This window comes from Myiozetetes cayanensis, unplaced genomic scaffold (genome assembly GCF_022539395.1).
Source record: "Myiozetetes cayanensis isolate MyiCay16 unplaced genomic scaffold, myiCay2020 scf4, whole genome shotgun sequence".
Lineage (NCBI taxonomy): Eukaryota > Metazoa > Chordata > Aves > Passeriformes > Tyrannidae > Myiozetetes > Myiozetetes cayanensis.
The window spans coordinates 7125773-7150825 of NW_026087631.1; the positions used below are offsets into that span (position 1 = coordinate 7125773).

Consider the following 25053-nt stretch of genomic DNA (forward strand, 5'->3'; position numbering starts at 1 on the left):
GGAGCCTATGCCTTTGAGTAAACTAAAGATCAGTTTCACTATCTCTGCTGACTAATATGAAAGACCTTCCACAGAGTTAATGGGTGCCCAGTCAGGATGATAATGTTCTTTACCTGCACCTCAATTAAGACATCATGCCCCAAATGATAATTTAAACAGGGGAATGCACATCAGGTATAGATGAGGTCCTCTCATATCAAGGCTGATGACCCACTCACTAAATATCCCTTTTTCCCTACATAGTCTACAGACCTTTAGCAGTGGTGCTGCTAAGCTGGATAGTTCCTGCCAGGAAAACGTTGAGGATCAAGCCTGGCCTGCTTTTCTCTGTGCATCTAGAGCCACAGTGCAGTAAGGGTCATCTCCCAGCATCTCTTCTCTTTGCCACCACTACTCTCCAACAATCTGAGGCTCCTCCAGACTGACCTCTTTATGGGAGATTAAGATCCATGTCTTGAGCTTTGAGTGGTTGCAGGGTATTTAAATCTCATTGGCCAGTCGGAGTTTTGGAGAAAATTTTCTGCTTCTGGGGAGAATTAAAATTTTGCTACAAGAACGAAATTGCATCAGGTATCACTTTATGACAGTCTGAAGAAATGCCAGTAGGTGTGTGTTGGGACAATATGTGAAACTGAACATCATGTCTGTTTCTTGCAGCAGAGATAGGGAAAGAACAGGCCTGACTGGAAGAGAAAGGAGCCTTTGGCACAGTGTGTGGAGGTCCACAGTTGTCAGAGTCAAGTGAAAGGAGGAGAGAGCACAATGCTGGGTAAAAATACTATCCACTCAGTGTTCTTCTGGTATGTAGTATCTAGAAAACTCCAGTGACTTTGTTTGTCTTCCAGAAAATACATCCAAGTTTCCAAAGCTCTATCCCAGTGTCCCAAGTTCTTCCCAGTCCCACTCCCCCAGGAACAGTTTCCTTCACTGCAGAAAATTAAAATCATAACATCATCTTCTGCCAAGCTTTGAGCAGAACAGTTGTGCTGTGGTTTGAAGAGTGGCTCTTTTCTTTCTGCCTCACAGTGTAACATAAGGCCCAGATATATCATCTAGAGTCAGGATGAATCAGAATGAGGTTTAAGCAGAAAATATGGATTTGTAGTAAAGTGATTTCTGTGCCCACCAAGAGATGAGAGCAGAGGAGGGGAGGGGAGACATAGTCACCAGTGTTAACAGCCCAGACTTGCTCTCTTCTTCAGTAGTATAGATAAGTCATAGTCTAGATTTATAAGGAAAAGAAAGGAGGAAAAAAAGCCACAGATCAAAATTAGTGTCAGGAATGCAGTGGCACAGAAGAACTGTAATGCTCTGTTAGATCAAGGGTCCAGTTAGATAGCCAGAAGTTGCTGCTCTGAGAAGGACTGGAAGAATTAGGGTAATATTAAATGATCCTGTCTCAGGCAACTACTTTCAACTATCAGCAATTTAGGGACATTGTGAAAACAAGTTTGCATTTACATTTAGCTCTTCTCCACGTGTAACGTTTCTTCTTTTCTAATCCTGTTATATTTTTTGTTCCAAGTCTGTTGAAAGACTGCGTACATGATGCTTGAAAATGGATGCAGACTGCAGATAGAGCACTGCAACACACCTGAAGCTGTGACAAGGATTTCACAAGCCCTGCAAAATCTTACATCCCTTCTCCTTCTCTGGTGGACATCTCTTACTGGGCATCTCTGTGCAAATTTGCTGAGAAGATGCATACATTAGTCTGAGCTGCCATGCCGCAGCATCCCACCTCAGGTGCTCTTTCAGACACAGCTAGACACTGAACTACTGCATTAAGATTAAATTCCAGAGAGCATGAAAGAGAGAGTGAGTGCTGTGGGTGCACCTGGTCATTCTTTAGTCTGAAGGACCACTTGTTCGCTAAAAAAAATTATTATTCAACCAAATTTAGAATGCTTAGATACTCTGCGAATACTTCGTAACATTCATTCAAATACATATGAATACAGCCTCTACAGGCACATGGAAAACTGAGTTCTACTTTTATTCAAATTCAGAAAAAAAACTCTGAGTCCTGGAGGAAATGCATGCTACCTGGTTTCTCTTGTTCAAAGCTATAGTGCAGAGCTGGGACAGCGTACGCTTAGAGAAACATTTCGGTGCACAGGCTTCCCATTCTGTGTGTTTTCAACTTTTAAAGCTTTTTGAAAAATCAAGTGACTCTTCGGTATTTAGTGAAATCAGTTCTTTACAATCCCTCATTTGTCTTCTGTGCCTCTTTTTTAGGCAAAACTTAAATGTGCTATGAATGGTTTTCCAGTGTGTGCATGTCATGACTACTGGTAATTTGCAATTGGTAAACCAACCAAAGAAACTCACCAGCTCTTTGTTACATTTTGGAACTGTGTATTTGGAGAATAAAAAAAGTTCTTGACCCCTCATGAAATACGTACCAGATAAACATAAAATATATCCTGTATATTTACCATATTGTTCTTTATGATTCAGTTAAGTGTTGTCATAGTAGACTTTACTGGTCTAAAGACACTGCTCGGAACCGACTTTCTAATTTAGTAGATGTATTTATTTCTAGTTGCTATGCTTATTCCTTTCTGAGGTAATTTCATCAATGCCGTTTCCCAATTTGCATTTTAAAAATATTAAAGGCACTGGGGCCATATTTTATTTATTACTTTGTGTCCTCTGATAGTAATACAAACTTTTATTTCTTAATATAAGCTTGCATTTTCAACTGTGATTCCAAGCTAACTTAATGCTCCAAAAAAGATCAATCCATTCCAATTAACATTAATTAAAGTCTCTCAGTGATTTCTCTGAGCAGCGGTTCAGGCTTGGGACTGTTTTATTTCTTCTTCTCATCTCTAATAAATTGAATAATTTTCACAAATATTACTGTGCTAATCTCTTCAGAGCATTTGCACAAGGCAGTCTGTTCTGCCTACTCTGCTGAGGATCTAATGCACACGAGTCTCTTTGCTTTTCTCCATACCACATGAGTAGTGTCTCAATTGGATTTTTTCTCTTCTTACAGTATTGGAAATCAGTGGGATTACCTTCTCACGCTGAAAAGCCATACAGTTAAGCCGACACAGGGATTCAAGGAACATGGATTTTTTCCAGCTTTGCCACTAAACTGCTGTGTCATTCTGATGATGTCACTTAACTCACTTTGTCTCCATGTTCTTTGTCTTCTCTCAGCTATCCTGAGCTCTTTATGATCAACTTTTTTGATCTTCTCTTGCACCACAGAAGTCAAAAGTAGTAGCTCTGCTATTGGCTTTAACAAAAACTCAAAGGGCAAAATGCTTTTTTTGCTTTGGAAGAAACTTTCCACATCTGATCTTTTTCTTCTTCACTGAAATTCTTCTTTATTTAAAAAAAAAAAAAAAGAATTCTAAACAGAGGCTGAATTGATCTGTTCTAGTAAAATCAAGACATTCCACTTTTTACTTGCTGTCAATAAGTCCTCATCTAAAGAGCTATTTCAATGTTAAAGAAAACTTACTCCTGAGATAGGCCTGTATCATGAGGCCACAAACATTCAGTTCTTCCTTAGCTAGATCAAATCTCTTTCAAATTGATGTATTTTCTTCAAAGGTCTTCAGCTTCAGTGTTTTCAGCAATATTTTCTTCTCTGACAGAGGTATGATGGGACTTTCAGAGCTACCCACAGCACACATTCTTTTTGCTGAACAGTGATTTTGCTTCAGGTCTATAATGCTCCTTTGACCAGAACTGAGGTACACTTCAGGCAGTCAGTCTAAATTTGTCTAAAATTCATCCTGTACCTGTCTCTTCCTCTAGGAGAAGGAAGAATTTGGTCAAGGTGGGGCTGCAAGCTTTTACTCCCTTTCCTCTTCTCATTCATAGGAAGAAAGGGGAAAAGCAACCTGAAACCCACTCGGATTTCATAAACTCAGTAATTCAATTCTGATAGCATCAATGGCTTAGGGGTGACTAAGTGAAGGGGAGTCATTAGCAAGCAGAGCTGTGCTCCTACCCTAACATCACCCAAAACACAAGTAAGTATTTAATGCCAGACAATTTCCAGCAGTAGATTTTTATCATCAAATGCCTTTTTCCCCCTTTTCTTTCTTTTTAAAAGGATATATCATTTTAATGAGGTTCAACAATGGTTCTCAGTAAAGCTGCAATTTTTAAAAGAATTGGATCTGCCTTTATTTCCACCACCAAACCACAGGCTTGATGGCTGAAATGAAATTCACAGCATTGTTATTGTCACATCATGATGATTCACATGGATTTTTCATGGGATGTTATTACTTGCTTTTAGCCTATCCTGTAGAAAAGAAAATAGATTTTCTGCCCTTTCTTTAGACAACAGTCTATCTCCTAATAAAAAATTAGTTAGGTCTAAGGACCTAACTAAGACTTAAAAGCTACCTATTTGACAAGGATTCTGTTGGCAAAACCTTTATCCCTTTAACATGTATTTAAGGCTAAGAATTAAGAAGTGATAACATGCCAAGTCTGAGAATGTCTTGTTATATTATGAACCAAACTTCTAACCTTGTACAAGAATCAATTCTTCCAGCATCAGATTTTTAAACCCAGGCTCACTGGTACTAATCTATCTATATTTCTTTTTTTGATGTGTCCACCCAACTGGCCCAATATCTACTATCTACAGTACAGGTCACCTAGGTTCCCTCTTTTCACGTCAGTGCTGTTATATAGCATCATCTTTGAATGTGAACGACTGTACAATTCTCACCTCAGATGCATTGTTTATCTTCTGCACCTGGAAAAAGCTTTCAGCGCTATTAAGAGTTGTGCAGAACTCATTTAATAGCTGATTAATGTTATTGGAAATATTGTTTCTTAGGGCATTTTTTTTTAAACAAACATCTTATTGCCTTTAATTCTGCTAGTTCTAAAGTTCTGCTTCTGCTCTTTTTCTTCCTTTACAAATTCTGGTACATTTTATGATCTTGAGCATACTATTCTTTCACATATCCTTCATTTCAGTGTATTTTCTATTTTTAATGCTGACTTTTTTTTTTCCTCCAAGACTATCACGATTTTTTGTATAATGTGGGCGTTCATGTGATAAAATTTGTTCAACAGTTTCAAATTGTTAATTATGTTTTATAGTTAAATATGATCTTCTAGCTCATTTAGCCCAATATTGTTTTGAACTTTCTACAGCCACCCATCAGAAATACCAAATAATTGTTACCTGCTTATTAAACCTTAGCTTTGCAAACATAATCCCTTGCACCTGAGAATCATTCACCCTTAAGTATTGAGACGGATTCCTACTCATCCATCAAGATGAAGTCTTAAGATAGAATTTCCTTGGGAAAGCAACACCTCTTGAGCTAGGAAAAATATTTCCAAGGATGTTTTTAGTCCTGCAGTAGCAGGTATGCAACAAATTTCATTTTAGTTGAAGTCTCCCGTGAAAAACACTTTTTTTTGTGTTGCAGCATAGTTAGCCACAGCAGACACAGCCCATCCTGTATGAGAAGCATGAGAGTACCATTTCAAAGATATTTGGGATAATTCGCCTCAGAGCTGCCTTATAAAACACAGGCAACTTCACCATGTCAGAGGAAGGGTGTGGAACTCAGCATACCGTGCCGGGGAGGGCCTGACCAAAGTTTAACCTGACAGGCTTTCCACCCACTACTAAATAATGTTTCTATTCCCAGGCCACCTGGGTAACACGTACAGAAAGCTGGAGGCACGTTGTCCAAGCTGCTTTCTTGCACTGGAGCAGTGTGGACATCGGTATGGAGAGAACCACAGACAGGGACCAGGCAGAGTGGAAATTCCCTGGCCAACCCAGGACAGGGGTGTTTGGCAGAGCACTGTTTTTACATTAGTTTATAAGCACTGTTACTATACAGAGCACAAAGGAGAGACAGGAATTGCTCACTGCCAGCCAGGTTCCATGCAAAACCATGGAACCAGCTCATGCTCTGAAACTTTCTATGGACTAAAGGAGACCATGGTATCATGCCCATGGCCTGACGTACAGCTGTAGGATATTTACGTCTCAGGATTGCAAGGCTGAGATATGTAACTACAGCCTCTGTTGTGTTGAAGCTCTGCTGATAGCACTCCATTTCTGCACCTGTCAGAATCCAGCAGCTCCTGACAGACACAGTTTCTGCTGTTCAGAAACATGCTGAGGACCAGGAGAGATCACCAGCTGCACTATTTGCTTCAGGAACAAGTGGAAGGGGCCTACTGCCATTTGCACTCACATTGAAGTTTCTTGCATAAGTTAATGACATAAGTTGGGCAAAATTTGTCATGACTTAAATAGTTGAAGGACAAAGAAAATATTTTCAACACTATTTAATATATAGCAAACGTCAATCATGTAAGAAGATACATGATATCAGGTTATGACATTTTATTATTAGATGACACTTGGTGGTATTGTCTCAGGAAAGAAGAAACACCTCCAGGCTGCATGAAAAGCAATCACAGAGCAGACAGGCTGATAAATACCTTGTGTCAGATTAACCAAAACCATCCCACAGTTAAATACAAACAGAAACAAAACAAGTTTAACTATCCACACAGAAATCATTGCAAAGCTTCCTCCTTTGCAGTATGTGCAATATTCATGGCAAAACAACCCTGCACTTTTCCCCAGAGAATACTTCTACTGGTTCAGAACAAAGAATCAGAGCACACCAGCTCTCACAGATGGAAAAGAAAGGAAAACCAGGTTTTAAATAGAGAAGACTAAAAATGTTGGGATTAGCATAACAATACCATTGTTCCTGTATTAATCTGTAAATTTGCATTTAAACAAGTTAAATACCGCAGGACATTTCTCTGCAGTTTCTAAATAAAATTATAAATAAAATTGTCAGTTATTTTGAATTGTAGCTAATATTTTGATCTGGGGTTGGCTTTATTTAAGTGTAAAAATATCTATGCATGCTTTATCCTGTTTAAGCTTATAATCATCAACCTGCTGTGATTTTGAATTAATTGGAATTTTTTTTATTTTTTTTTTCTTTCTGCTCTGGGGGTGGTGTGGAATCCAAATTTGATAAGGGACATGGAGTCAGAAGAAGCTTGTATGTGTCCTGCTATGCTCTGTGATGGTCTTCACAGTGGGATGTCTCCCTAAAGGAACAGTGCAGCACAGGTGATAGGAAGCATAACAAATATAAGTTCTGCTGTCATTATTAGGATAGCAATCCATACCAGAATGATTAACAACACTTCCCCATTACACAGTACTTTTCTCTTCACTGTAGTATCATCTTCCCAAAATGTTCTGCCTCCCAGCTGCACTGGAAGTGAATTTATCCTTATTCTTATGTGTTAATCTACCTTTTACCCTGCCACAAAAGTACCACCATAATTTCTATTTTGGAAAGTGGGAGGCTGCTTACTGGGGTGGAACTTACTGCCTTTCCCAGACTTTAAAGCCACTGCAATTCCTGAATTTTCACAGGCACTACCCATAACTACAAATGAGGTTCTTATCTTTGAGTTCTACTTTTGTAAACCAGAAACCACCAGAAGTTCTAGCCACTATGATTAGGACTATACTGCATGCAAGACTGGAGACTTTGAAAGGAGGGGAGGTGCATTAAAAAGCATAATTGCTAGAAAGTGCACAGATTACCCTATGTAATCAGTGAAAACAGTGTTGTGTTCTATTATCAAAGTCATGATAAAGCAGTCCAACATAGCTTTTTGTTAGCTCTGCACCAACTTATAAATCAGTCTGTTTCACAGGCATCCTATTGTGCAGCTTCCAGTTTGACTTTTTATTCATATTGTGAAAGTTGTTCACTGTGCCCTTGAGAACAGTAAAGCCAGGGAAATCTGCCATCTCCTACCAAGGCCCAGGTGCCTTAATAACTATTATTCTGCTTAGCTAACACTTCAGAGCTTTCAGGTTTGATTTTAATTAGAGGAGCTGTGACATTTTTAGTATCTTTTAAGCAACTTCCTTACTTCACAGTCATCATGCCCTGATTACAGACGACTGGGAGAACAGGAACTGTGCAATGCTGTTTTGAGTTAGCCACACTAGGAAGAGCTACAGTTTTGTCCTGTGGGTTTTTTCCAAACTGCTTCAAAGCTGTGCTTACCAAGAGTTAAGCTTTGAATTTTTTATTTTAGATTTCTTTGTCAGAATTATGTACTAACTCATATGTGCACAACAATGCAGGGTTTACCACACTGCTTCTGAGTCATCACTGAGAAAATGTCACGAAATTCTCCTAAAAAAACAGAGTTACATTTTGTGTTAAAAGCTTGCAGGGTGCATGTGTGAGATAACGGAATTGATTTCATGCCTTTTGGTGCCATCGGGGCAGAAAAAGCACCTCTAATGGTCCCTCTGCACCTGAACTACCCCAACCCTCCGTAAATTGATAGCCAGTTCCTCAACTCTATGTCACATCAGATTTGGGAGAAATTGATGAATTTTTGCATTTAGGTTTTGAACCAAAAATTCAAATTTATGTCTAAACTACCTCCCACTACTAGAGGTAAACAGTCCATGACAGTCAAATAAATAATTTCACTAAGCTTGAGGTATACATTTTTCATTTTTGGGCACCCTTGCTAAAAGCAGATGACAAATCACAGTCTTTCATAGAGCCATTGTAGTTGTGCCAGTGCTCTTATTCATGCTGCCCTTTGGTTAAGACACTTGACAAGATGTATGTCATAGAAAAAGGCAGGGAGGAGCTTCAAATTATCATCTCCTGCCAGGATTTCAAATACTGTTTTTGTCTGACTCAGTAAGATACACAAAGAATACAGGAAAAATGCAAGGAGTGCCCAAATCACTGGGACTGATGTCTCGAAACTGTCCAGGTGGTGAGACTTCTTAATAAATATAATGTCATTGAGCATAAAGCCTTTTACCAAAGAAGTTTTGTCAAGGGTATGGTTTCATAACTGTCTCTAGCATATTTAAATTATTTTAATAGGTTCATAGCCTGTACTGTCAGGTATTTGCTCATTACTTGTCACGTGGTACCTCTAACATACATGCTTTCAAGTGGATCATTAAACTGAAGAGACAGGTCAGTTCACAGTTATGACACAGTGTGTTAGCACTGAATTGAAGGCAGAGCACCTTGCCTTCTGTCCTTTGCCTGGGGCCTCTGTAAGTGCTCTCAGTATTCAAAACTCCCACATTTGCCCTTGAGACATAACTGTATTTTGCAGGGGGAAAACTGCCTGTTGGAAACCCAGGACCAGTCAGTAGGAGGAAAGGAACACAATCTTGTTTGGTTTAAAATCTGATTTTGCATTTGTGAGCCGAGCAGAGACAAAAAGCAGTGCTGGGGACATGAATTGACCATTTTATGTGAACAGCACAAGTGAACAGCCAGAAGGCAGAAGAGGAAAAATTAAAACAAATGTTGGTCTGTTGAGTTCTCCCATAATCTGTGATTGTTTCTGCCCTATCACTGTGATGGCTTTTGCCAACCGAATTCACTCAAAGATTCCTAAAAAAAAAATATTGGTAATCAGACCTGTGACTCCAGTCTCTGAAAGAGCCCAGAGGATACAGAATGTCTTTTATGCAGGCTCTAATGTGACATATCAGAGTGAGAGGCAGATTATGAGTAGCGTGACAGACCTTTCTCTTTGACACTCACTGAGCCTGTCAAACAAAGTTGAGTGCTAAGTCTTTGAGAAAACTGATGCTTAAACAAGGGACCACGCACACCTCTCTATGGAAAGAGCCTTCAGAGTAGTCCTGAGCCAGTTAGATTCCTGTTCCTTCCCTAAAAGTGGCAGATGCCCTGCGGGAACAGAGATATCCTTATCTCTAGGCATAGCTTGCCAGCTTCTTATTTGATATTCTCCCACTACCTGTTCAAAGTGAAGCCGTGGAGCACCCCCTACCTGTCTCTACTTAAAGTCCACATCTAAAGCACGTGCCAGGGCAGAATTACCCTCAACCACTTACCAAACACCCAGTCTGAATGACAGAAGAGTGGACATTTATGCAGAAGCAGACCAAAGCTTTTTCATTTGTTTCTGTTTGCAGATCACCCTTCCCTAGCAAGGAGGAAGTCCTTAAGTCCTCGTGAAGGAGGAAGAGTCACTTTAACCATGCACGGAAATTTGACAACAGCACATTATTTTCCTTTGAAACAACTTGTAAGAAATACAACACTTACCCCACCCCCACACTGAAAACCCTTTTTGGGGCGATGGGATGACCATTTTTCAAATGCCTGTAGAGAGGTGAGTACACAGCCTTCTCACTACCCACTACCTCTAGCAAGAGCTCAGCATAAAGCCTCCCTTCCTTGTAGCTCCCAGATTGACCTGTGGTCCTCAGTTACTCCTCTGGCATCTGTCTTCTTTCTCAAGACAAGGGAGAAAGGCAAATGAAGAGCAGAAGCACACATCAGACTGGGAGACTGTTTCAAGAGCACATACAGGTTATTGCCTATTTTATTGAAAGTTAGGAGTGAAAGCTGACTCTGTAATAGGATGGGCAGATTTGCAAAGGCTGCAAGATCACAGGTAGGAGGCATTGATGGTGTGCTTCTTGACTTACAAAGCACCATCCATCTTTTAGGAGTTAACGAAAATAAGTCTGCTTCTTTTAGACAGCATCAGACTGTCAGGGCTCTGTGTTAAGTCAAGGAACTGTTCTTGCAGATTTCCCGAAGGCTGTCATGTCCAAGGCTTTGTGGAGATCCAAGCATGACTCAAAAACGTGTTTCTCTGTTTCTGCTTTAAATCTGCTCAATCATCTCTCCTATCAGAGCTGACCAGAAACAAAAACACTGCAGACAAGAGTTGCAGTAGTAGGAATGAGGTATGGATGGAGACTGTATCAGAAGAATTGTTCTCCTAAAACTTGCAGCCTCACTTCCAGATCATAGTGTGCTAAATTTAAGCCACAGATTTCAATTCCCACCTTGAGGTAAAACCCCATGCTATATGAAAATAACTCAAAGTGGGCAGGGGCAGAAGAGCCTTCTTTGTCATTCAACAAGAGACTGACTGCAGAAAGCGGAGGTGCTGTCCTTACCTCACTGAAGGAAGTTTACTAGCTTCTTCCCTTCCAAACAAACCTAATAGTCACTGTAAATTACAGTGCATGGAAATCTGTGATTAGAACATCAGAAGACAGGAAGTGAGAAAATATTCCAACCCAATATGCAGCTGGACCAAGCACACGGATATTGAAGCTGATCCTCCGCTTCTCTGTAACACTGTTTTTCCACTTTTGCCTTTGCAGGCCAGGTTTACAGTTTAAATTAGTATATTCTGCCTATGGCATCTTACCTACTCATTAAACAGGGACAAGAAATGCTTTCAGCACCACCCACAAGTCAACAACCAGTGATTCAACAGAAACCTCAGAATGTGAGAGAACAGTTGAGGGATTTTCAAGTGAGGTACGCTGGGATGCCTCTATCCCCAAAACAACTTGGCAGCAGCTGGAATAAACTTTCAATCAGGCATGCAAGTCCTGATTAAAAAACACCTAGAAGCCCCACTGTGCTTTCTGCACTGTTCAAGGGGAAGTTTATCAGCTGCTTTTCCCACATCAGGCATTTACTTGGATTATCTTTGTGTTTTGATCTCTGGCTGAAGAATGCTTCCTCTAATTTAGAGTCAGACTGTTCAACAAGGAGAATATATATCCCTATAAATAAGCATGACAGAAATAATCTAGCAGCTGTAAAATTACTAGTGAGATCCTACAGAACTACATGATGCCAGTTTCAAAAGTAAGATCAGCCGTTTTATGACCCTAAATTTCCAATGAGCTGCTGGGAGGCCTAGCTTGGGACCAAAAGCATAAAAGCACAGTGCATGTTCCACAGTACTTGGTTTAGGCTGATGGTCTTGTGAAGATCATGTCAACAGTTCCAGGAAAGGATGGGGAACCCGAGTGTGGTGGCCTGGAGCTGAAAGGCTGTCTTCTTCCTCCCTTCATTGCAACCAAGGAAAAGGCATTCCTCCATGAAGTCTCCCACTCAAATGAATAACCCCAGCAGGAGTAGACAGAGGGACAAGGTTGTGCTGAAAGGGAAAGGAGGGAACCCTAGAAAACCACAGCCAGTGGAAATAATGAAAGGGCGAATGTTTCCCTGCACCTCTCCCAGCAGCAGCCAGCCTTTCTTCCTCAAACTCTCATATGGTCAAAGGAAGGCCACAGCCTTCCTCCTCAATCAGCAAGCAAGAGGACAGTCCTGGTCTGCAGCCCCAGAGAGGGCACTTTGCACTGGCATCTGCTAAGACTAAGTTAGCTCTACTCATGACTGCCTCAAAGCCAGCCAAGAGGGAAGGAAAGAGAACTCCTGAGACCCTCAGGAAGGCCATATGAACTTCCAGTCACTAGAAATGGGGCATACAAACCATCCTTTCTTTTACCAGCTTAACCATAAGCAAGAAGCATCCATGGGGAATGAAGACACATGGCAGGCAAAGGCTACACAACTAGGACAAGCAAAGCATGCTTAAACTTTACCACCTTGTCCCATGCCTGAACTCAGATATGGCCTTATATGAGCCCTTCTTTCAGGCATGAGGTGACTAACTCTCTCTGACAGCCTTAAATCCCAGGCTGATGAAACTGAAAGCAATGCCAGAGCAGATGCAGAACTTCATGGTGAGGCCAGCACAAAGTCACAGCTTGTTCTAAGGAAGCAGCAGCATTTCAAAGGCTGAGCCTGCCTCTGATGACTTTCACAGGAAAAGAATGATGCCTCCATTAGCTGAGCCACGAAGGCGTCAGGCTGCATTCTTAAGCAGGCATAATTCCGCTGGCCTCATTAATTCCTGGTGAGTTATATGATTGTTCAAGACTCAGATAACAAACTGCCAATAGAAGAGACATAATGTAGCTATTACCTGATTTTAAGCAGTAATGGGAGCTCTTTGGCTGTAGCAAAAATGGAACAGACCTTTAAATCCTGTTTGGCGACCTGCACAGTCCTTGAATCAGCTCAACTTAAAAAAAGAATCAACAACAGTACAAGCCCTCCCCCTTGCATCTGATTTATAAGCAAGGAAAAAAATGTTCCATGAAAAAAAGGTATAGCTGTACTTATTAGAGGCAATGGTACTAATCAAATTACTATCATATAATTGTCTGTATTTTGAGGCTGACACAAGTAGCATGATCCAGAAGGATCCAAAGGACAGACCTGTCTACTTTTAAAGATAAGATGAACCAAAAGATTTTGAGTGGTTGTGTTGGAAGAAAGCTCAGAGCTCCTCCAGTCACTTAGTCAAATTTTATACCATCCTGACTAAGTTTGTTTTCCATCAAGGAAACAATATTTTATTCCCCAAAGCAGCACAGCTGCTCTGCTTCTTGATGTCATCCCTTGTTGTGATTTAGCCAAGAAAAAATTCCATGTGGCCCTAGCTCTAGTGGCTAAAGAAATTCCAAATGGGCAGGTGTGGGCATGGTAACCACTTCTAGAGACCAGTGACAATGGGAATATGGGTCATAAAGACTCTGGGATGACCTTCGTTTCTAAGTCCTTAACTTCTGTCATGGTCTACTTATCTGTGGAGTTGTCCAGGTTTTCAGGAAAAGAAGAAGCCCCATTTACACAAAGGTTAGACTATACCCCTAAGCCTCCAGCTCAGGAAATTGACTCCCTAGTCAAACACGGCATGATTTTGGGTAAGCCACTCAATTTCTCCACCTGTAAATCACACAAAATAATGCTAAGTAAAAATTAATAATAACAACATTATTAATTAAATTATATAGTTAATATAATATATATAATATTGTACAGGATAGAATCTATATAAATAATCTGTAAAATATTTAATATAAATAATTAAACTAAATAATAGTCTTTAAAGATTACATTTTGGGGATCTCTTGAGGAAAACCTCTTGCCCCTGTGCAGCTTGGTTGTGCCAGCTGACGTGAGCAAGATCATCATTCAGCCACTCTTACAATCACAAAGAGGCATCAAAAAGGCAGAAGCAAAGCTAAATGGTATTTCAGAGGTAAATTCCCAGTAGCAATAGTACTGGAAAAGAACTTGCAAAAGACCATTTGCTGAGGTCCATATTTTGTGTCTCTATATGAGCCAATGCATGGAGTTTCAATGAGTCACACCCAGCAAGGCTTGAGACGCCATTCAGATACCTCTCTTAGTTAAACTGTAGCACTCATAACCGTAAGTCATCTGCTTGGGCTTCTTTTGATCCCAGTCCTGAGTGGGTGAACCCTCTCAGCAACGTGTGTAGGTTTTGCCGGTCAGGTCAGTAAAACAAAATTTAAGTGAGGATTTCGCCTGAATGACTGTACAGGACACCCCAGTCAGTGAGCAACAGTAAGAACGGCTGTACTTCAAGAGACATTTCAGTAACTTCAGAAGCATCGCCCAGTGGGATCTCGTTAGCAAGTATCCAAAGTGACATCTACTGGCATAGATTTGGACTAGCGTGAAACAGAGAAACCAAGTTAGAGCAAGGCAGAGCTGCACAAAGCAGCAGATTAATGAGCCCCAAAGGAGCTAATAGGGGAAGTCAGCACCTTCTGGGTTCTGCTAAATAATGGAACCTCTAACTATTATGGAAGCACATGTAAACTATGTCAGTTTACTTCCCAGCTCCAGTGGTTTGCTAAAGGTGACTTCCTTTTATGAATTAAAAAAAAAAAAAAAAAAAAAAAGGCCTACATCACAGGAAGGAATGTATGCAGCTTTTCTCATCGGTGAAGTTCTGTTAGTTTCATGCCAAGAGATAAGGCCTGGCTCACAGTTTCATTCAGACCACCTAGAGAACTCTGCAGTTGTAGGTGGTTGGATTCATATAGGCCAAGACATGTTGCATATCCTGGGACTTCTAAGGGAATATAAAGACAAAACTACTAGATTATGTAGGAACAGAGTCTCTACAATCACTCTGAAGATGACTACCTTTAATAACAGCCTTGGAGGTCCTTACCAGGAACATCAATCCCTGTTCTGTGCTAAAAAGCACATCTGGGAAGGCATCATTCTCTCTCAACTTGCAAGAGAGACTGCTGAACTTAGGCACACCAAGATAACATCATTAACCTTTCACTTTCTGGTTGTGCTTCCTCTTACTGAAGGGGACCAGTTTGTTCACCCCTTCACAAAAGTAGTGACTGCCTTCCACACAAGGGGACTTTGGAGATACAGAGCAGAAAATTAAATCTTGTCCGGAATTTCCAAAGGTTGAAAGTGTTAGGGAACGGGGTGACTTAGTAAAATTGAGAGGGGCCGTAGTTTGGAAACAAGTTTGATGCTAAAGATCTGTACTCTAAGCTATGAAGAAAACTGGTAGCAGATACTCAAGAATCTGGCTCAGAGACAACACAGGCCAGTCAGGACAGCCCTATATACAACTGGTAGGGGGACTAAAGTCTAGTCCAGCTCAAATCACTTAACCCCCTTGGAACCCTCCAAATACCAATATGAAAATGATCTGTGGGGTTACAATGCCCTTCAATCACCCTGCAGATGTGTTTCTTTCTTCTGAATCTGCTTGGGCTTTCTACAGCTTCTACTGTCTCCAATAACCAACGAGTCAAATGTGGCTAGAACATCACAGGATGTTGCCCTTGCAAACTTCCTCACCCAGAGCAGCCCATGATTTAATTGCTGCAAAGAGTGCAATTCTTTTCAATTTTCATCATTAGTGCCATTACGACTGTTCCCACTCATCCCACTCATCCATTCCACTTCACGGAAGGCACAATGTAATCCCTGTCTTGCAAATCATCACACTGGGAGTGTCATAGCCAAGCCTTTTGCTTTATCATAGCTAGAGGGCCTGTGACCCAGTTGTAAACACTTCTGCCTTTACTGCAAATAGAATCTGCACTGAACTAAACTAAGCTGAATATTTTTTCTTTGTTTTTTTATCCTGAATTATAAAAATCCACTGTAGAAGCAGAAGAGTCCAGTTAATGATACCTCTCCATCTGTGCAATATATATAGATCTCTGAAAATCTATTTTAAGGCCCCCCACACTGAACAGTAGCCACATCTTCATTAGATCACAAGCACTGGATAAAAACTCACATCACTGGTTTAACATCAATTATTTAAACTGGAAGAGATCAGACAGAATATTTGTGTTCATTGAGACATGAATTTTATCTTTTGAATTAGAGAACATGATTCATTGCTGACGAAAATATTTTCTTTGAGATCTCTCATCGTGGCATGCAAACAATACAATTTCTGCACTTTTTCCATCTCTCTATAGTCTCCAATAAAAAATGTACTATATATTTCTTCCTCATGAGGAAAAACTGCACCATCAAAATTGCATTTTCAGGCAGCAAAATTTCAATCCTTTGTATTTTTAAAGCCCTTGGCAATATCTGAATCTGAAGGTATACAAGAGTGAAGCAAGAATGTTTAGATAACAGTGGGAAACTATTCTATAGCAACAAAGTTTTACCAAACCCAAGTTTGCACTCCCGAGCTTGGAGTTTTTAGTTTCAAAGGTCTGATATTGCTGAAGAACACAGTCAATTCACATTTTTTCTATCCTTCCTGCCCTACGACAGGATTTTAACAGCTATGCACCAGTTACATAAGGAAATATGCAAATGAAATATTAAGATTAAATAATTATATTATGTTGCATGCTGGTTATCTCCCATAAGAATCTAGGGCTGCAGCTATAAATCCCGACTGCATTTTTGTCTGAGTGATTTAGTTCTGAAAGTAAGTTCAGCAGTCAGATTTAAAAAAAAAAGGGCTCATTATGAGAACATTTTCCCACTGGAGAAGATAAAGACATTAGCTTAGGACTGCTCCCATTGCCAGCAACCCAAATGTTCTTACTTTCTTAGAAGTAAATTCCAATACCTTAAGCCATGGAAGGCCAGAAAATTACAAGTCTTAAATATCCACAAAGAACTGAATATTTTTCATGGTTTTCTGGGACACAGTGTACTGTCTTCAGCTCTGGGGCCCCCAACATGAGGAGGACACTGACCTGTTGGAGCAAGTCCAGAGGAGGGTCGTGAAGATGAAATGAGTGCCGAAGCACCTCTCCTATGAAAACAGGCTGAGGGGGTTTGGGTTCTTCAGCCTGGAGAAGAGAAGGCTCCAGGGAGACTTAGAGCAGCCTTCCAGTACCTAAAGGTACTGTTTACAAGGGACTGGACTGACAGGACAACGGGGAATGTCTTTTAATGGAAAGAGAGCAGGTTTAGATAAGATATCAGGTAGAAATTCTTTACCGTGAGGGTGGTGAGGCATCGGAGCAGGCTGCTCATAGAAGGTGTGGATGCCCCATCCTCGGCAGTATTCAGGTCCTGACTGCATGGGGCTTTAAGGCTCCTTCCAATCCAAACCATTCTATGATTCTATGGACAACTCCAAATACTGCAGAGAATCTTACTGCCTAATCACTGAAAACATTTTATGGCACAGTAAGAAAAATGGGAAGAATTAGTGGCTCACATCCAGAGACAGAAGGACTTACACTTAAACAGAACAAGGACTGCACGTTCCCCCGCTGTGTGATATGCTGCCTGCAGGAACAAACATTAAACCCAGATTTCACCATTCCCTACTGCATACAAGGGGACAACAAGTCCTGAGCATTTCTTACTGTGTCACAGAGGATTACTGATGCAATAAGTTCTCCTGCCATAAAAGCTTGAGTCACATAATGACCCTTCTGCTTTCATACCTTGCAACCAGAAAACACTAAACAAAACTTTATCCCCCACCCTGATAAATCTCAGAAGAATCCATGCTTGGGATAAACTTAGCTATGCTAGTCAATGCATAATAATGATAGCAACAGAGAATTAAATCTCCAAATTCATTATATTGCACTCAGAATTTCAATGCTACATAGTAAATGAGCTGGGAAACACACATTGTAAGGCACGGCAGAGATGAAATACTAAGCATCTGCTTATTAAGAAAACAATCGACTTTGTCTTGTGCAATGGGAGAGCTAAGGTTCCTAGAAGCATAAAAATATGATCATGCACTATGCCACAATCTTTACCCAGCACCCAACAAAGTCAATTACAACTGTAGAGACAACCTTAATTCTTCCGGCATTAGAATTTTCCATGTGACACCTTTCCATACTTTTCATGCAGATTTCATGCTTCAGTTGAAGGGTGGGAATCTCTATTAATGTAATTAAACTTCTGCTTTATATAGCACATGAATCCTTAATAATATAAGCACAGAAATCCTTATTAATATAACTAATTTTCTGCTTTATAGAACATAAACAAAACCCATGTTCTATTTAGCACATGAGCAGCACATAAGGCTGGTCAAAGACACGATGGGCCAGACACACTTTCCCCTCTCACTCTGAGAACTGAACTACTGAAGAAGCTCATGCTCCACCCCAAACATGGACTAAATTAAAATCTAAATTCTGTCTTGAAGTCAAGGTATTTGGACAGAGGACCATGCTCACATCCTTTTTTAAACCCCCACCATTGTGACGATAGCCCAGACTTCTTGCTGCTTTTCAGCATGGGTTCAGCAGTGCTGACTGCCCAAACATACGTGAGATTTTCAGGAAGCCAAACTATGGATACTGTCTCACTAACAGCCAAGACAGGTTGAGTGTTAATTACAAAGCACTGGCTAGGGCTTCCTAGGGACTGGCTTCTACAACAGTGGTGGAAATAATTAATTATGTAAATAACTAAGTACGGATTATTACATGAAGAAGGTAATTAGCTGAGGTTTGCAGGTGTGCATACACACAAACAAGCTCATCTGTTTATAGAAGGCCATATTCCACCCAAGAGCCCTGGAAACAAGAGCTGATGCAGCATAGCAAGCTGACAGTACTTGGTATTAGCAAGGTAACAGGGATATTAGCTATCCAGAGCCTCCCACACCAGACACAGGGGCACTGAAGGCCTATTGGCAGTCTTGCCTGCGTTGGTCAAGTGTGGCACCTCTTCCCAGGAACAGCTGTAACAGGGCCCAGAAGATCTGTGAGGCATTAGTGTTAAGACCAAGAACAGATCAGATCAGAAGGCAAGCTGCATACACATCTCTTGGGGTAGGAGGAAACCGGAGTATACCCTAGTTATGTTCTTTACATTCTGTCAGTCCATTTTCACTATCAGGTGCTGGACTTGAATATTGGGTGGAAACTAAGACAGGTGGTAGTCCAGTTATTTCAAGATGTCATGTGCAAATATCATTCTTTAAAATTAATTTCCAAATGAAAGTGCGGCATATTTTTTACTGAAGAAAAAAAAAATCTGATTTCTGCATAATTCATACTATTCTTTCCCTAAGCCACTTCTGTGCCAAGCTGCCATGCCGGGCTAGGGGCATATGTGTCTCAATTTAACAGAGTGGATTTAAAACCAGAAGCTAACACAGGTTGTGGCATTTGTCATTATTCCTTTCAAGCTCTGCCATAGCTCCTAAACAAGCCCTAAACAAGAGAGCGCATTCATCACATTTGTTGCAAAGCCAAGGCAAAAAGTCAAAAACAGCAAACATCATCAGTCTGTCCCTTCTGTCAGCCTCACCTAGAAACCTTATTAACTAACTGGTGAAAATCTGATTTCCTGGCTTGTTTCCCCAACATCCTCCAGCTGCACTAAAGGACTAACTTTGTGACTGTGGGTTCGTGTCCTAGGACACACACTTTTAAACTTGTATTCTGTGTAAATAATCTGTTCCTACTCATTCACTCAATTTAATTGCTCATTCCTCACTCTTTCATGGAAGAAATCAGCAAATATCATCACGGACCTGTCTAAAACTTCAAATGTCCTGGATTTAATTCATACATGCTAACAAGAACTTGTGTACATATACACACCAGACAAAATTTCTGTTTCAGTTTTCTCCTTTTCTGCATTTTTGCTTTCACTGGATTTGGGGAAAAAAAGGAAGGTAAGGTCTAAATAATCAATTAATGGAGGAAATAATCAAGCTATTTCTTTAATTCTTTCAACATTTGGTTCATATTTCTAGCCACCAATTGACAGTACTTGAAGACAGAGCCTTGGATATAATCAAATCCATCTCTTAGTCAGGACAAAGTAATCTCTCTTTCATGAATTCTCAAACGTTTAAAAAAAAAAGGAAAAGAAAACTACATCTCCTTTTTACAGCTTCATCCATCTTTTCTGATTCTGCAGAGAACACCTTCATTTTTCAAATGCATGCTACCTGCCTAGGTCACTCACAGGAGAAAGAAAACCGAAAACCACAGGAAACTGATCCCCTGTGTTTTCACAATCTAGATGTCCTGCCCAAAGCAGAACTTTCTGATGATAATCTCAGAGGTAGCCTACCACATCATTAGAAAACCTGCAGTCCAGAGCCTTGACTGAGGCCAAATAATGTTCCTGCAAGTATTCTTGTTCTTTCTCTCACTGCAGACCCAACTCCTTGCCATATTGCTCAAGGATTCAGTGTATTTCCAAGAGACTTTGCCACCCAGTACTCAGCCAATTCATCACAGTCTAGATAGCTGCCAGTATCACAGGGAAATACACACTGGCTGGATGCTTTACTCCAGCTCAGGCTGTATACATCCTACCCATGAATGTGATCACCTTGGAATTATAACAGAGTGCATCTCAGACTTTTTAAATGTTTTTGCAGCAGTTTGCCCAGTGGCAAGAAAAATGCAACCCCATCTATCTCTGAGAACACTTCGATGGTCTGGCAGAAGAGATGGTGACCAGTGGAAACAGAGCACTGGCTCATTCCTTTTTCTCTCACCCTCATGACTTATGTCATTACTTAGAAACAATTCCACCTTTAAACATCTATTAAACATAATAGGTACACACTGATATGCTTATACTAATATGCTCAACTCTCTAGATATATATTCATTAAATACATTATTGCTGGGGTTGCTCAGCCTGGAGAACAGAAGACTCTGGGGAGACCTCATTGCAAACTTACGTTCCTTAAGGTGACTTATAAAAAGGGAGGACAGGAAAATTTTATACAGCCACATAGTGACAGGACAAGGGCAACGGTTCTAAACTGAAAGAGGATGGATTTAGATTAGGTATTAGGAAGAAACTCTTTCCTCAGAGGGTGGTGAGGCACTGGGACAGGCTGCCCAGGGAAGCTGTGGGTGCCCCATCTCTGGAAGTGTTCAAGGTCAGGTTGGATAGGGTCCTGATCTAGTGAATGTCATCCCTGCCTATGGCAGAGGGCTTGGAACTAGATGATCTTTAAGGTTCCTTCCAACCCACACCATTCTATGGTTCTATGATTATAAAACAACAAAATTTTGACCAGGTAGAGCTTCTGCATGTGTCTGTCTTGTAACTAGTACCCTCTTTTAAATGATCATATGAATACATTTCTCTGGCAGAGCCACAGGTAGACAATTTCCTCCAAGTCCTTTCTTTCCTTAGAAGCATAATCCCAAATTCCATATGTGCAGAACTACTCTCAGTAACTCTTTGCAAGATGCACTATGCCACCAGAGAAATTCATTTCTACTCAGGCTTCCATCCTGAATCGTGAGGATTGTGTCAAAGTTTGGCCCAGTGCAGACATAAGGAATAGTGCACGAGGTCAGAAAGTTCAGTATGACAGAGTAATTACCTGGCTCTATTCAGGTGCTCAGGGAACTAGTCACAAATCAACTGGAAAAAGCTGTTCTCCACTGGGCACTGAGTTGACCAGTGTGTGCTGAAAGCCAGATACCTACCTTGTCTCGAATCCCTTGTCTCATAACTTCTCTTTCAGCCTCCATCTTGGCATATTTGGCTTTCCTCTCTTCCTCTTGTTGCCTGAGGGCTTCCTGTCGTTCCTCTTCTTTCTTGGCAGCATCCGGGTCCTTCTCCTCATCTCCACCCAGCATCTTCCCCATGTCTTTGGTAGCCCCTGGAGAAAGCACAAAAGAAAATCAGCCTTGTTAGAATGCAGTGAAAACCACCGTGACGCCAGCTCTCTCCTTCCCCACACTCGGGACCATCTTTGGCTCGCTCTGCATCTGGAAAGGTTTCACCTTTCACTGAGGAGACAGCACACTCCCCCCTCAGAGGCAGGAGGTGGGCAAAGCACTCGGCCTGACCAGATGAGTTACCTGGCAATGCCACGAGAAGCACAGCAGCAAAAGGAAGAGACTACATCTGTAGACTTGCGTGATGGCAGCACAGTTGGTTTGCAGTCCCCAAGGGGACAAGCTGCCACCCACACAATGTTTTCACTTCATCAGTTCAGTCAAGTGGTTGAAGATTGATTTTGAAGGGTCTTTAATGTAATAGGCAGGTAATACCTGCAGAATGAAATGACACCAGGGCTAGGAAAGGAATTTGAAATCTTGATTGCAGGGATGAGTAATCACAGTCTTAACGGTTGTCAGAAATTACACACCCCATGGCAAGTACGACCACACAGCATTAGCAAACATTCAGAGTTGTTGATGAATTCTAGGCTCCTACTGTGGATCAGAAAGAAGCAGCATTTCTGCTGGTCTCTTATCTGCCCTTGGACACCATCGCCTCTAATACTTAGTATATTACTAAGTGAGATCCTGGCTCTGCCTTGTCCTCTCTAGCCCTGAATACACACTGGTCCCAGATTTTCAGTTTCTGTGTGTTCCTGAGCCAGCTTTTTTTTGTTGTACAAAGCCCTTGCACCACCATTCAAACAAAGTGGCTTCCTGCATGCCCCCTGTCCCTACAGGGCTGCATAAATCCATTTACCCTGTATTTCAGAGACACTTCTATTAGCAAATGGCTGTCAATCATCCAGCCGGGAAAGAAAGCGTATGCTGGGGAAAGGGGGGAGCATGTACTATGATATTACATCATCAGAGCACTAGGATTGTGGCAGTATCAAGCCTGATTACATGAATGAAGTAAAGACATATGTCCTTTGGAAGCTACATTGGACCTTGTCTGGAGCAGGAAAACACTCTGCATCATTTACTAAAAGAGTTTCCTTCACCCTGGAAAAATGTGGCTGGTTAGTTGCTGTCCTTATTTGCTGAGTCAGGACACCTCCAGATTGGCTCGTTGCTGGCTGAGACTTAACTGAATTAATCTCAGACAGCCTTGTTGTAACACACAGTCACACGGACATGCATGTATACATATTTAACATCTCTCGTCTTACAAAGGCTTAGGCTGGAAGAAGACACCATCAAAGTCCTTCCAAATAATTGTTTGTTCACATTATCACAGGTTTTCATAACCCCTACAAATTACCTCTTTGGTGTGCCAACTCTGTTTGGAGGACTGTGTTTGTCCTTGCTTTCCACATCAGTTCTCAGGATAATGATGCTGAAACCTTGGTCCTTAAAGGGAGAAACATCTGCAACCTGTCAGAATGATTTCTCTTGAATTGCCCCAGGATCACAGAAGTACAGAAACATTCTGAGTTGGAAGGGACCCACAAGGATCACTAAGTCCAGCTCCTAAGTCAGTGGCCCATACAGGGATTGAACCCATAACTTCAGTGTTATTAGCACTTGTCTCTAAACAACTGAGTTATGGCAGTTATCAGATTAATTATTGCTTCAAATAAACACCAAGAACTTTTTAAGAGGTATGCAATTCCTTTTTCTCTATACATTTCTTTTCCCAGAGGTCACATGTTTTCCCAGAGCTCTAAACTGGAAGCAATCCTGAATCAAAAACAACCCCCAAATACCCCGAAATGTGGCAGAGAAATGCCCTCTTTGCATCTCCTACGGGGATAAACACGGAGAAACTGATAATTCTAAGCCTTACAAGATCTGGCTGTTATACCCAAGGGGATTTTTGTCAGGTGAGAAATAATAACAACAGCAAACATGACTGTCTCCATTTAGCTAGATAACCACAAGCTTGTTGACACTTCCACTGTTGGTAAATCTGTCACTAAAAACAGAAAGATACCCAGAGATCCCAAACAAACCCCACCTGGAATACTCACAGTCCCTATCTACTGTCAGTCTTCCTCTACTAAAATTTTGCATCCTTCTTTGCATGGTCAGAATAGTACAGGAACTCTTGCATATTGAGGGCAAATTTACTCAGACCATCTGGTGATTTTTTTTCCTGTAACACAAGGAAGGCTAACTGAAATTGCAAGCAAGATAAAATTTCAGAGCAAGTGCAAAGGAAATGCAGCCTTGCTGGGTCACACATTCCTACTGCAGGAACCTCTCTAAGCAGCCTTACTGTGTATACATCATTAATCACCAATGCCACTAACTCCTGGATCCCCCTGAACAGATTATTTTCTACTGATGATCAGTGGAACTGATTTTGGTTCAATAATCTATCAAGTTTATCTCTTTTTAGCTTCTCTCCTCCTGCAGCTTCTCAGACAGTACAATAACACTAGTTACTTAGGAAACAGAATTCAGCAGCAGAAAGAGATTATTTTTTCCCTCTAAGCACTAATTCTAGGCTATCATTAAGCTATAATGTCAGCTCAGCTCATCATGTAAGAAACGAAATTGCATAACTTTCTTTTATCTCTTAGACAACATGATGATTTTAAATACTTTAGCATTGATTTTGCAGTTATTCAGCACACAGGACACTCAGAAGAACAAGAATGTAGTTTCAGGATCCTCACAGGCTCTTTTAATTCATCTCTGATTTCAAAGTCACTTTCTAAATGCACAAAACGCTGCACTGTGGTATCACTGTTAACTGATTGTAAAGAAATGTATTATGTAAAATGTTACATTACGCTTCAACTAAGGTCTCTTTTGTTACTTTTGGTAAAGAAAAGCGCTTTTTTCCATCTCATTTGTTCTTCATCCTAAACTTCAGACTTTGTCATAAGCATTCTCTGGATAACAGCTTCTGTTCTTAGCAGCCCAATACTGAATGCTCCAGAGAACTGATCTACGTGCAACTGAGGGGCTGCCATTACAGGCACAAGCAGAAGGAAAAAGAAGTTTTTCTGTCCTCAAGCCTACTTTTGGAGCTTTCAGGGAAACAGAAGGGAAGGATACAAATGAATTCATATAATAAGCCTAGGTCTTTTTGTCTTCTTTCATATCGCATCCATGATATCTACCTTGACATAAAGAGAAAATAGAGACTGCCACAGTAATCACTAGTCAGTAAGGAGTTTCAATCAACATTATTTTTAATATATCTAGACAAGGGTACAGGAAGAAAACAGTCCTGGCTAATGCTC

The 25053-nt window shown here is 40.8% G+C and overlaps 1 protein-coding gene across 1 annotated transcript in view; it reads right to left on the reverse strand.

Moving 5' to 3' along the window:
* CPLX1 (complexin 1) overlaps positions 1–25053 on the reverse strand; it is a 103955-nt gene that overhangs the window by 18960 nt on the left and 59942 nt on the right. The window contains exon 3 of the mRNA XM_050328833.1: positions 21617–21792. Coding sequence (XP_050184790.1) covers positions 21617–21792 — 176 coding nt within the window. The remainder of the gene's footprint in view (positions 1–21616; positions 21793–25053) is intronic.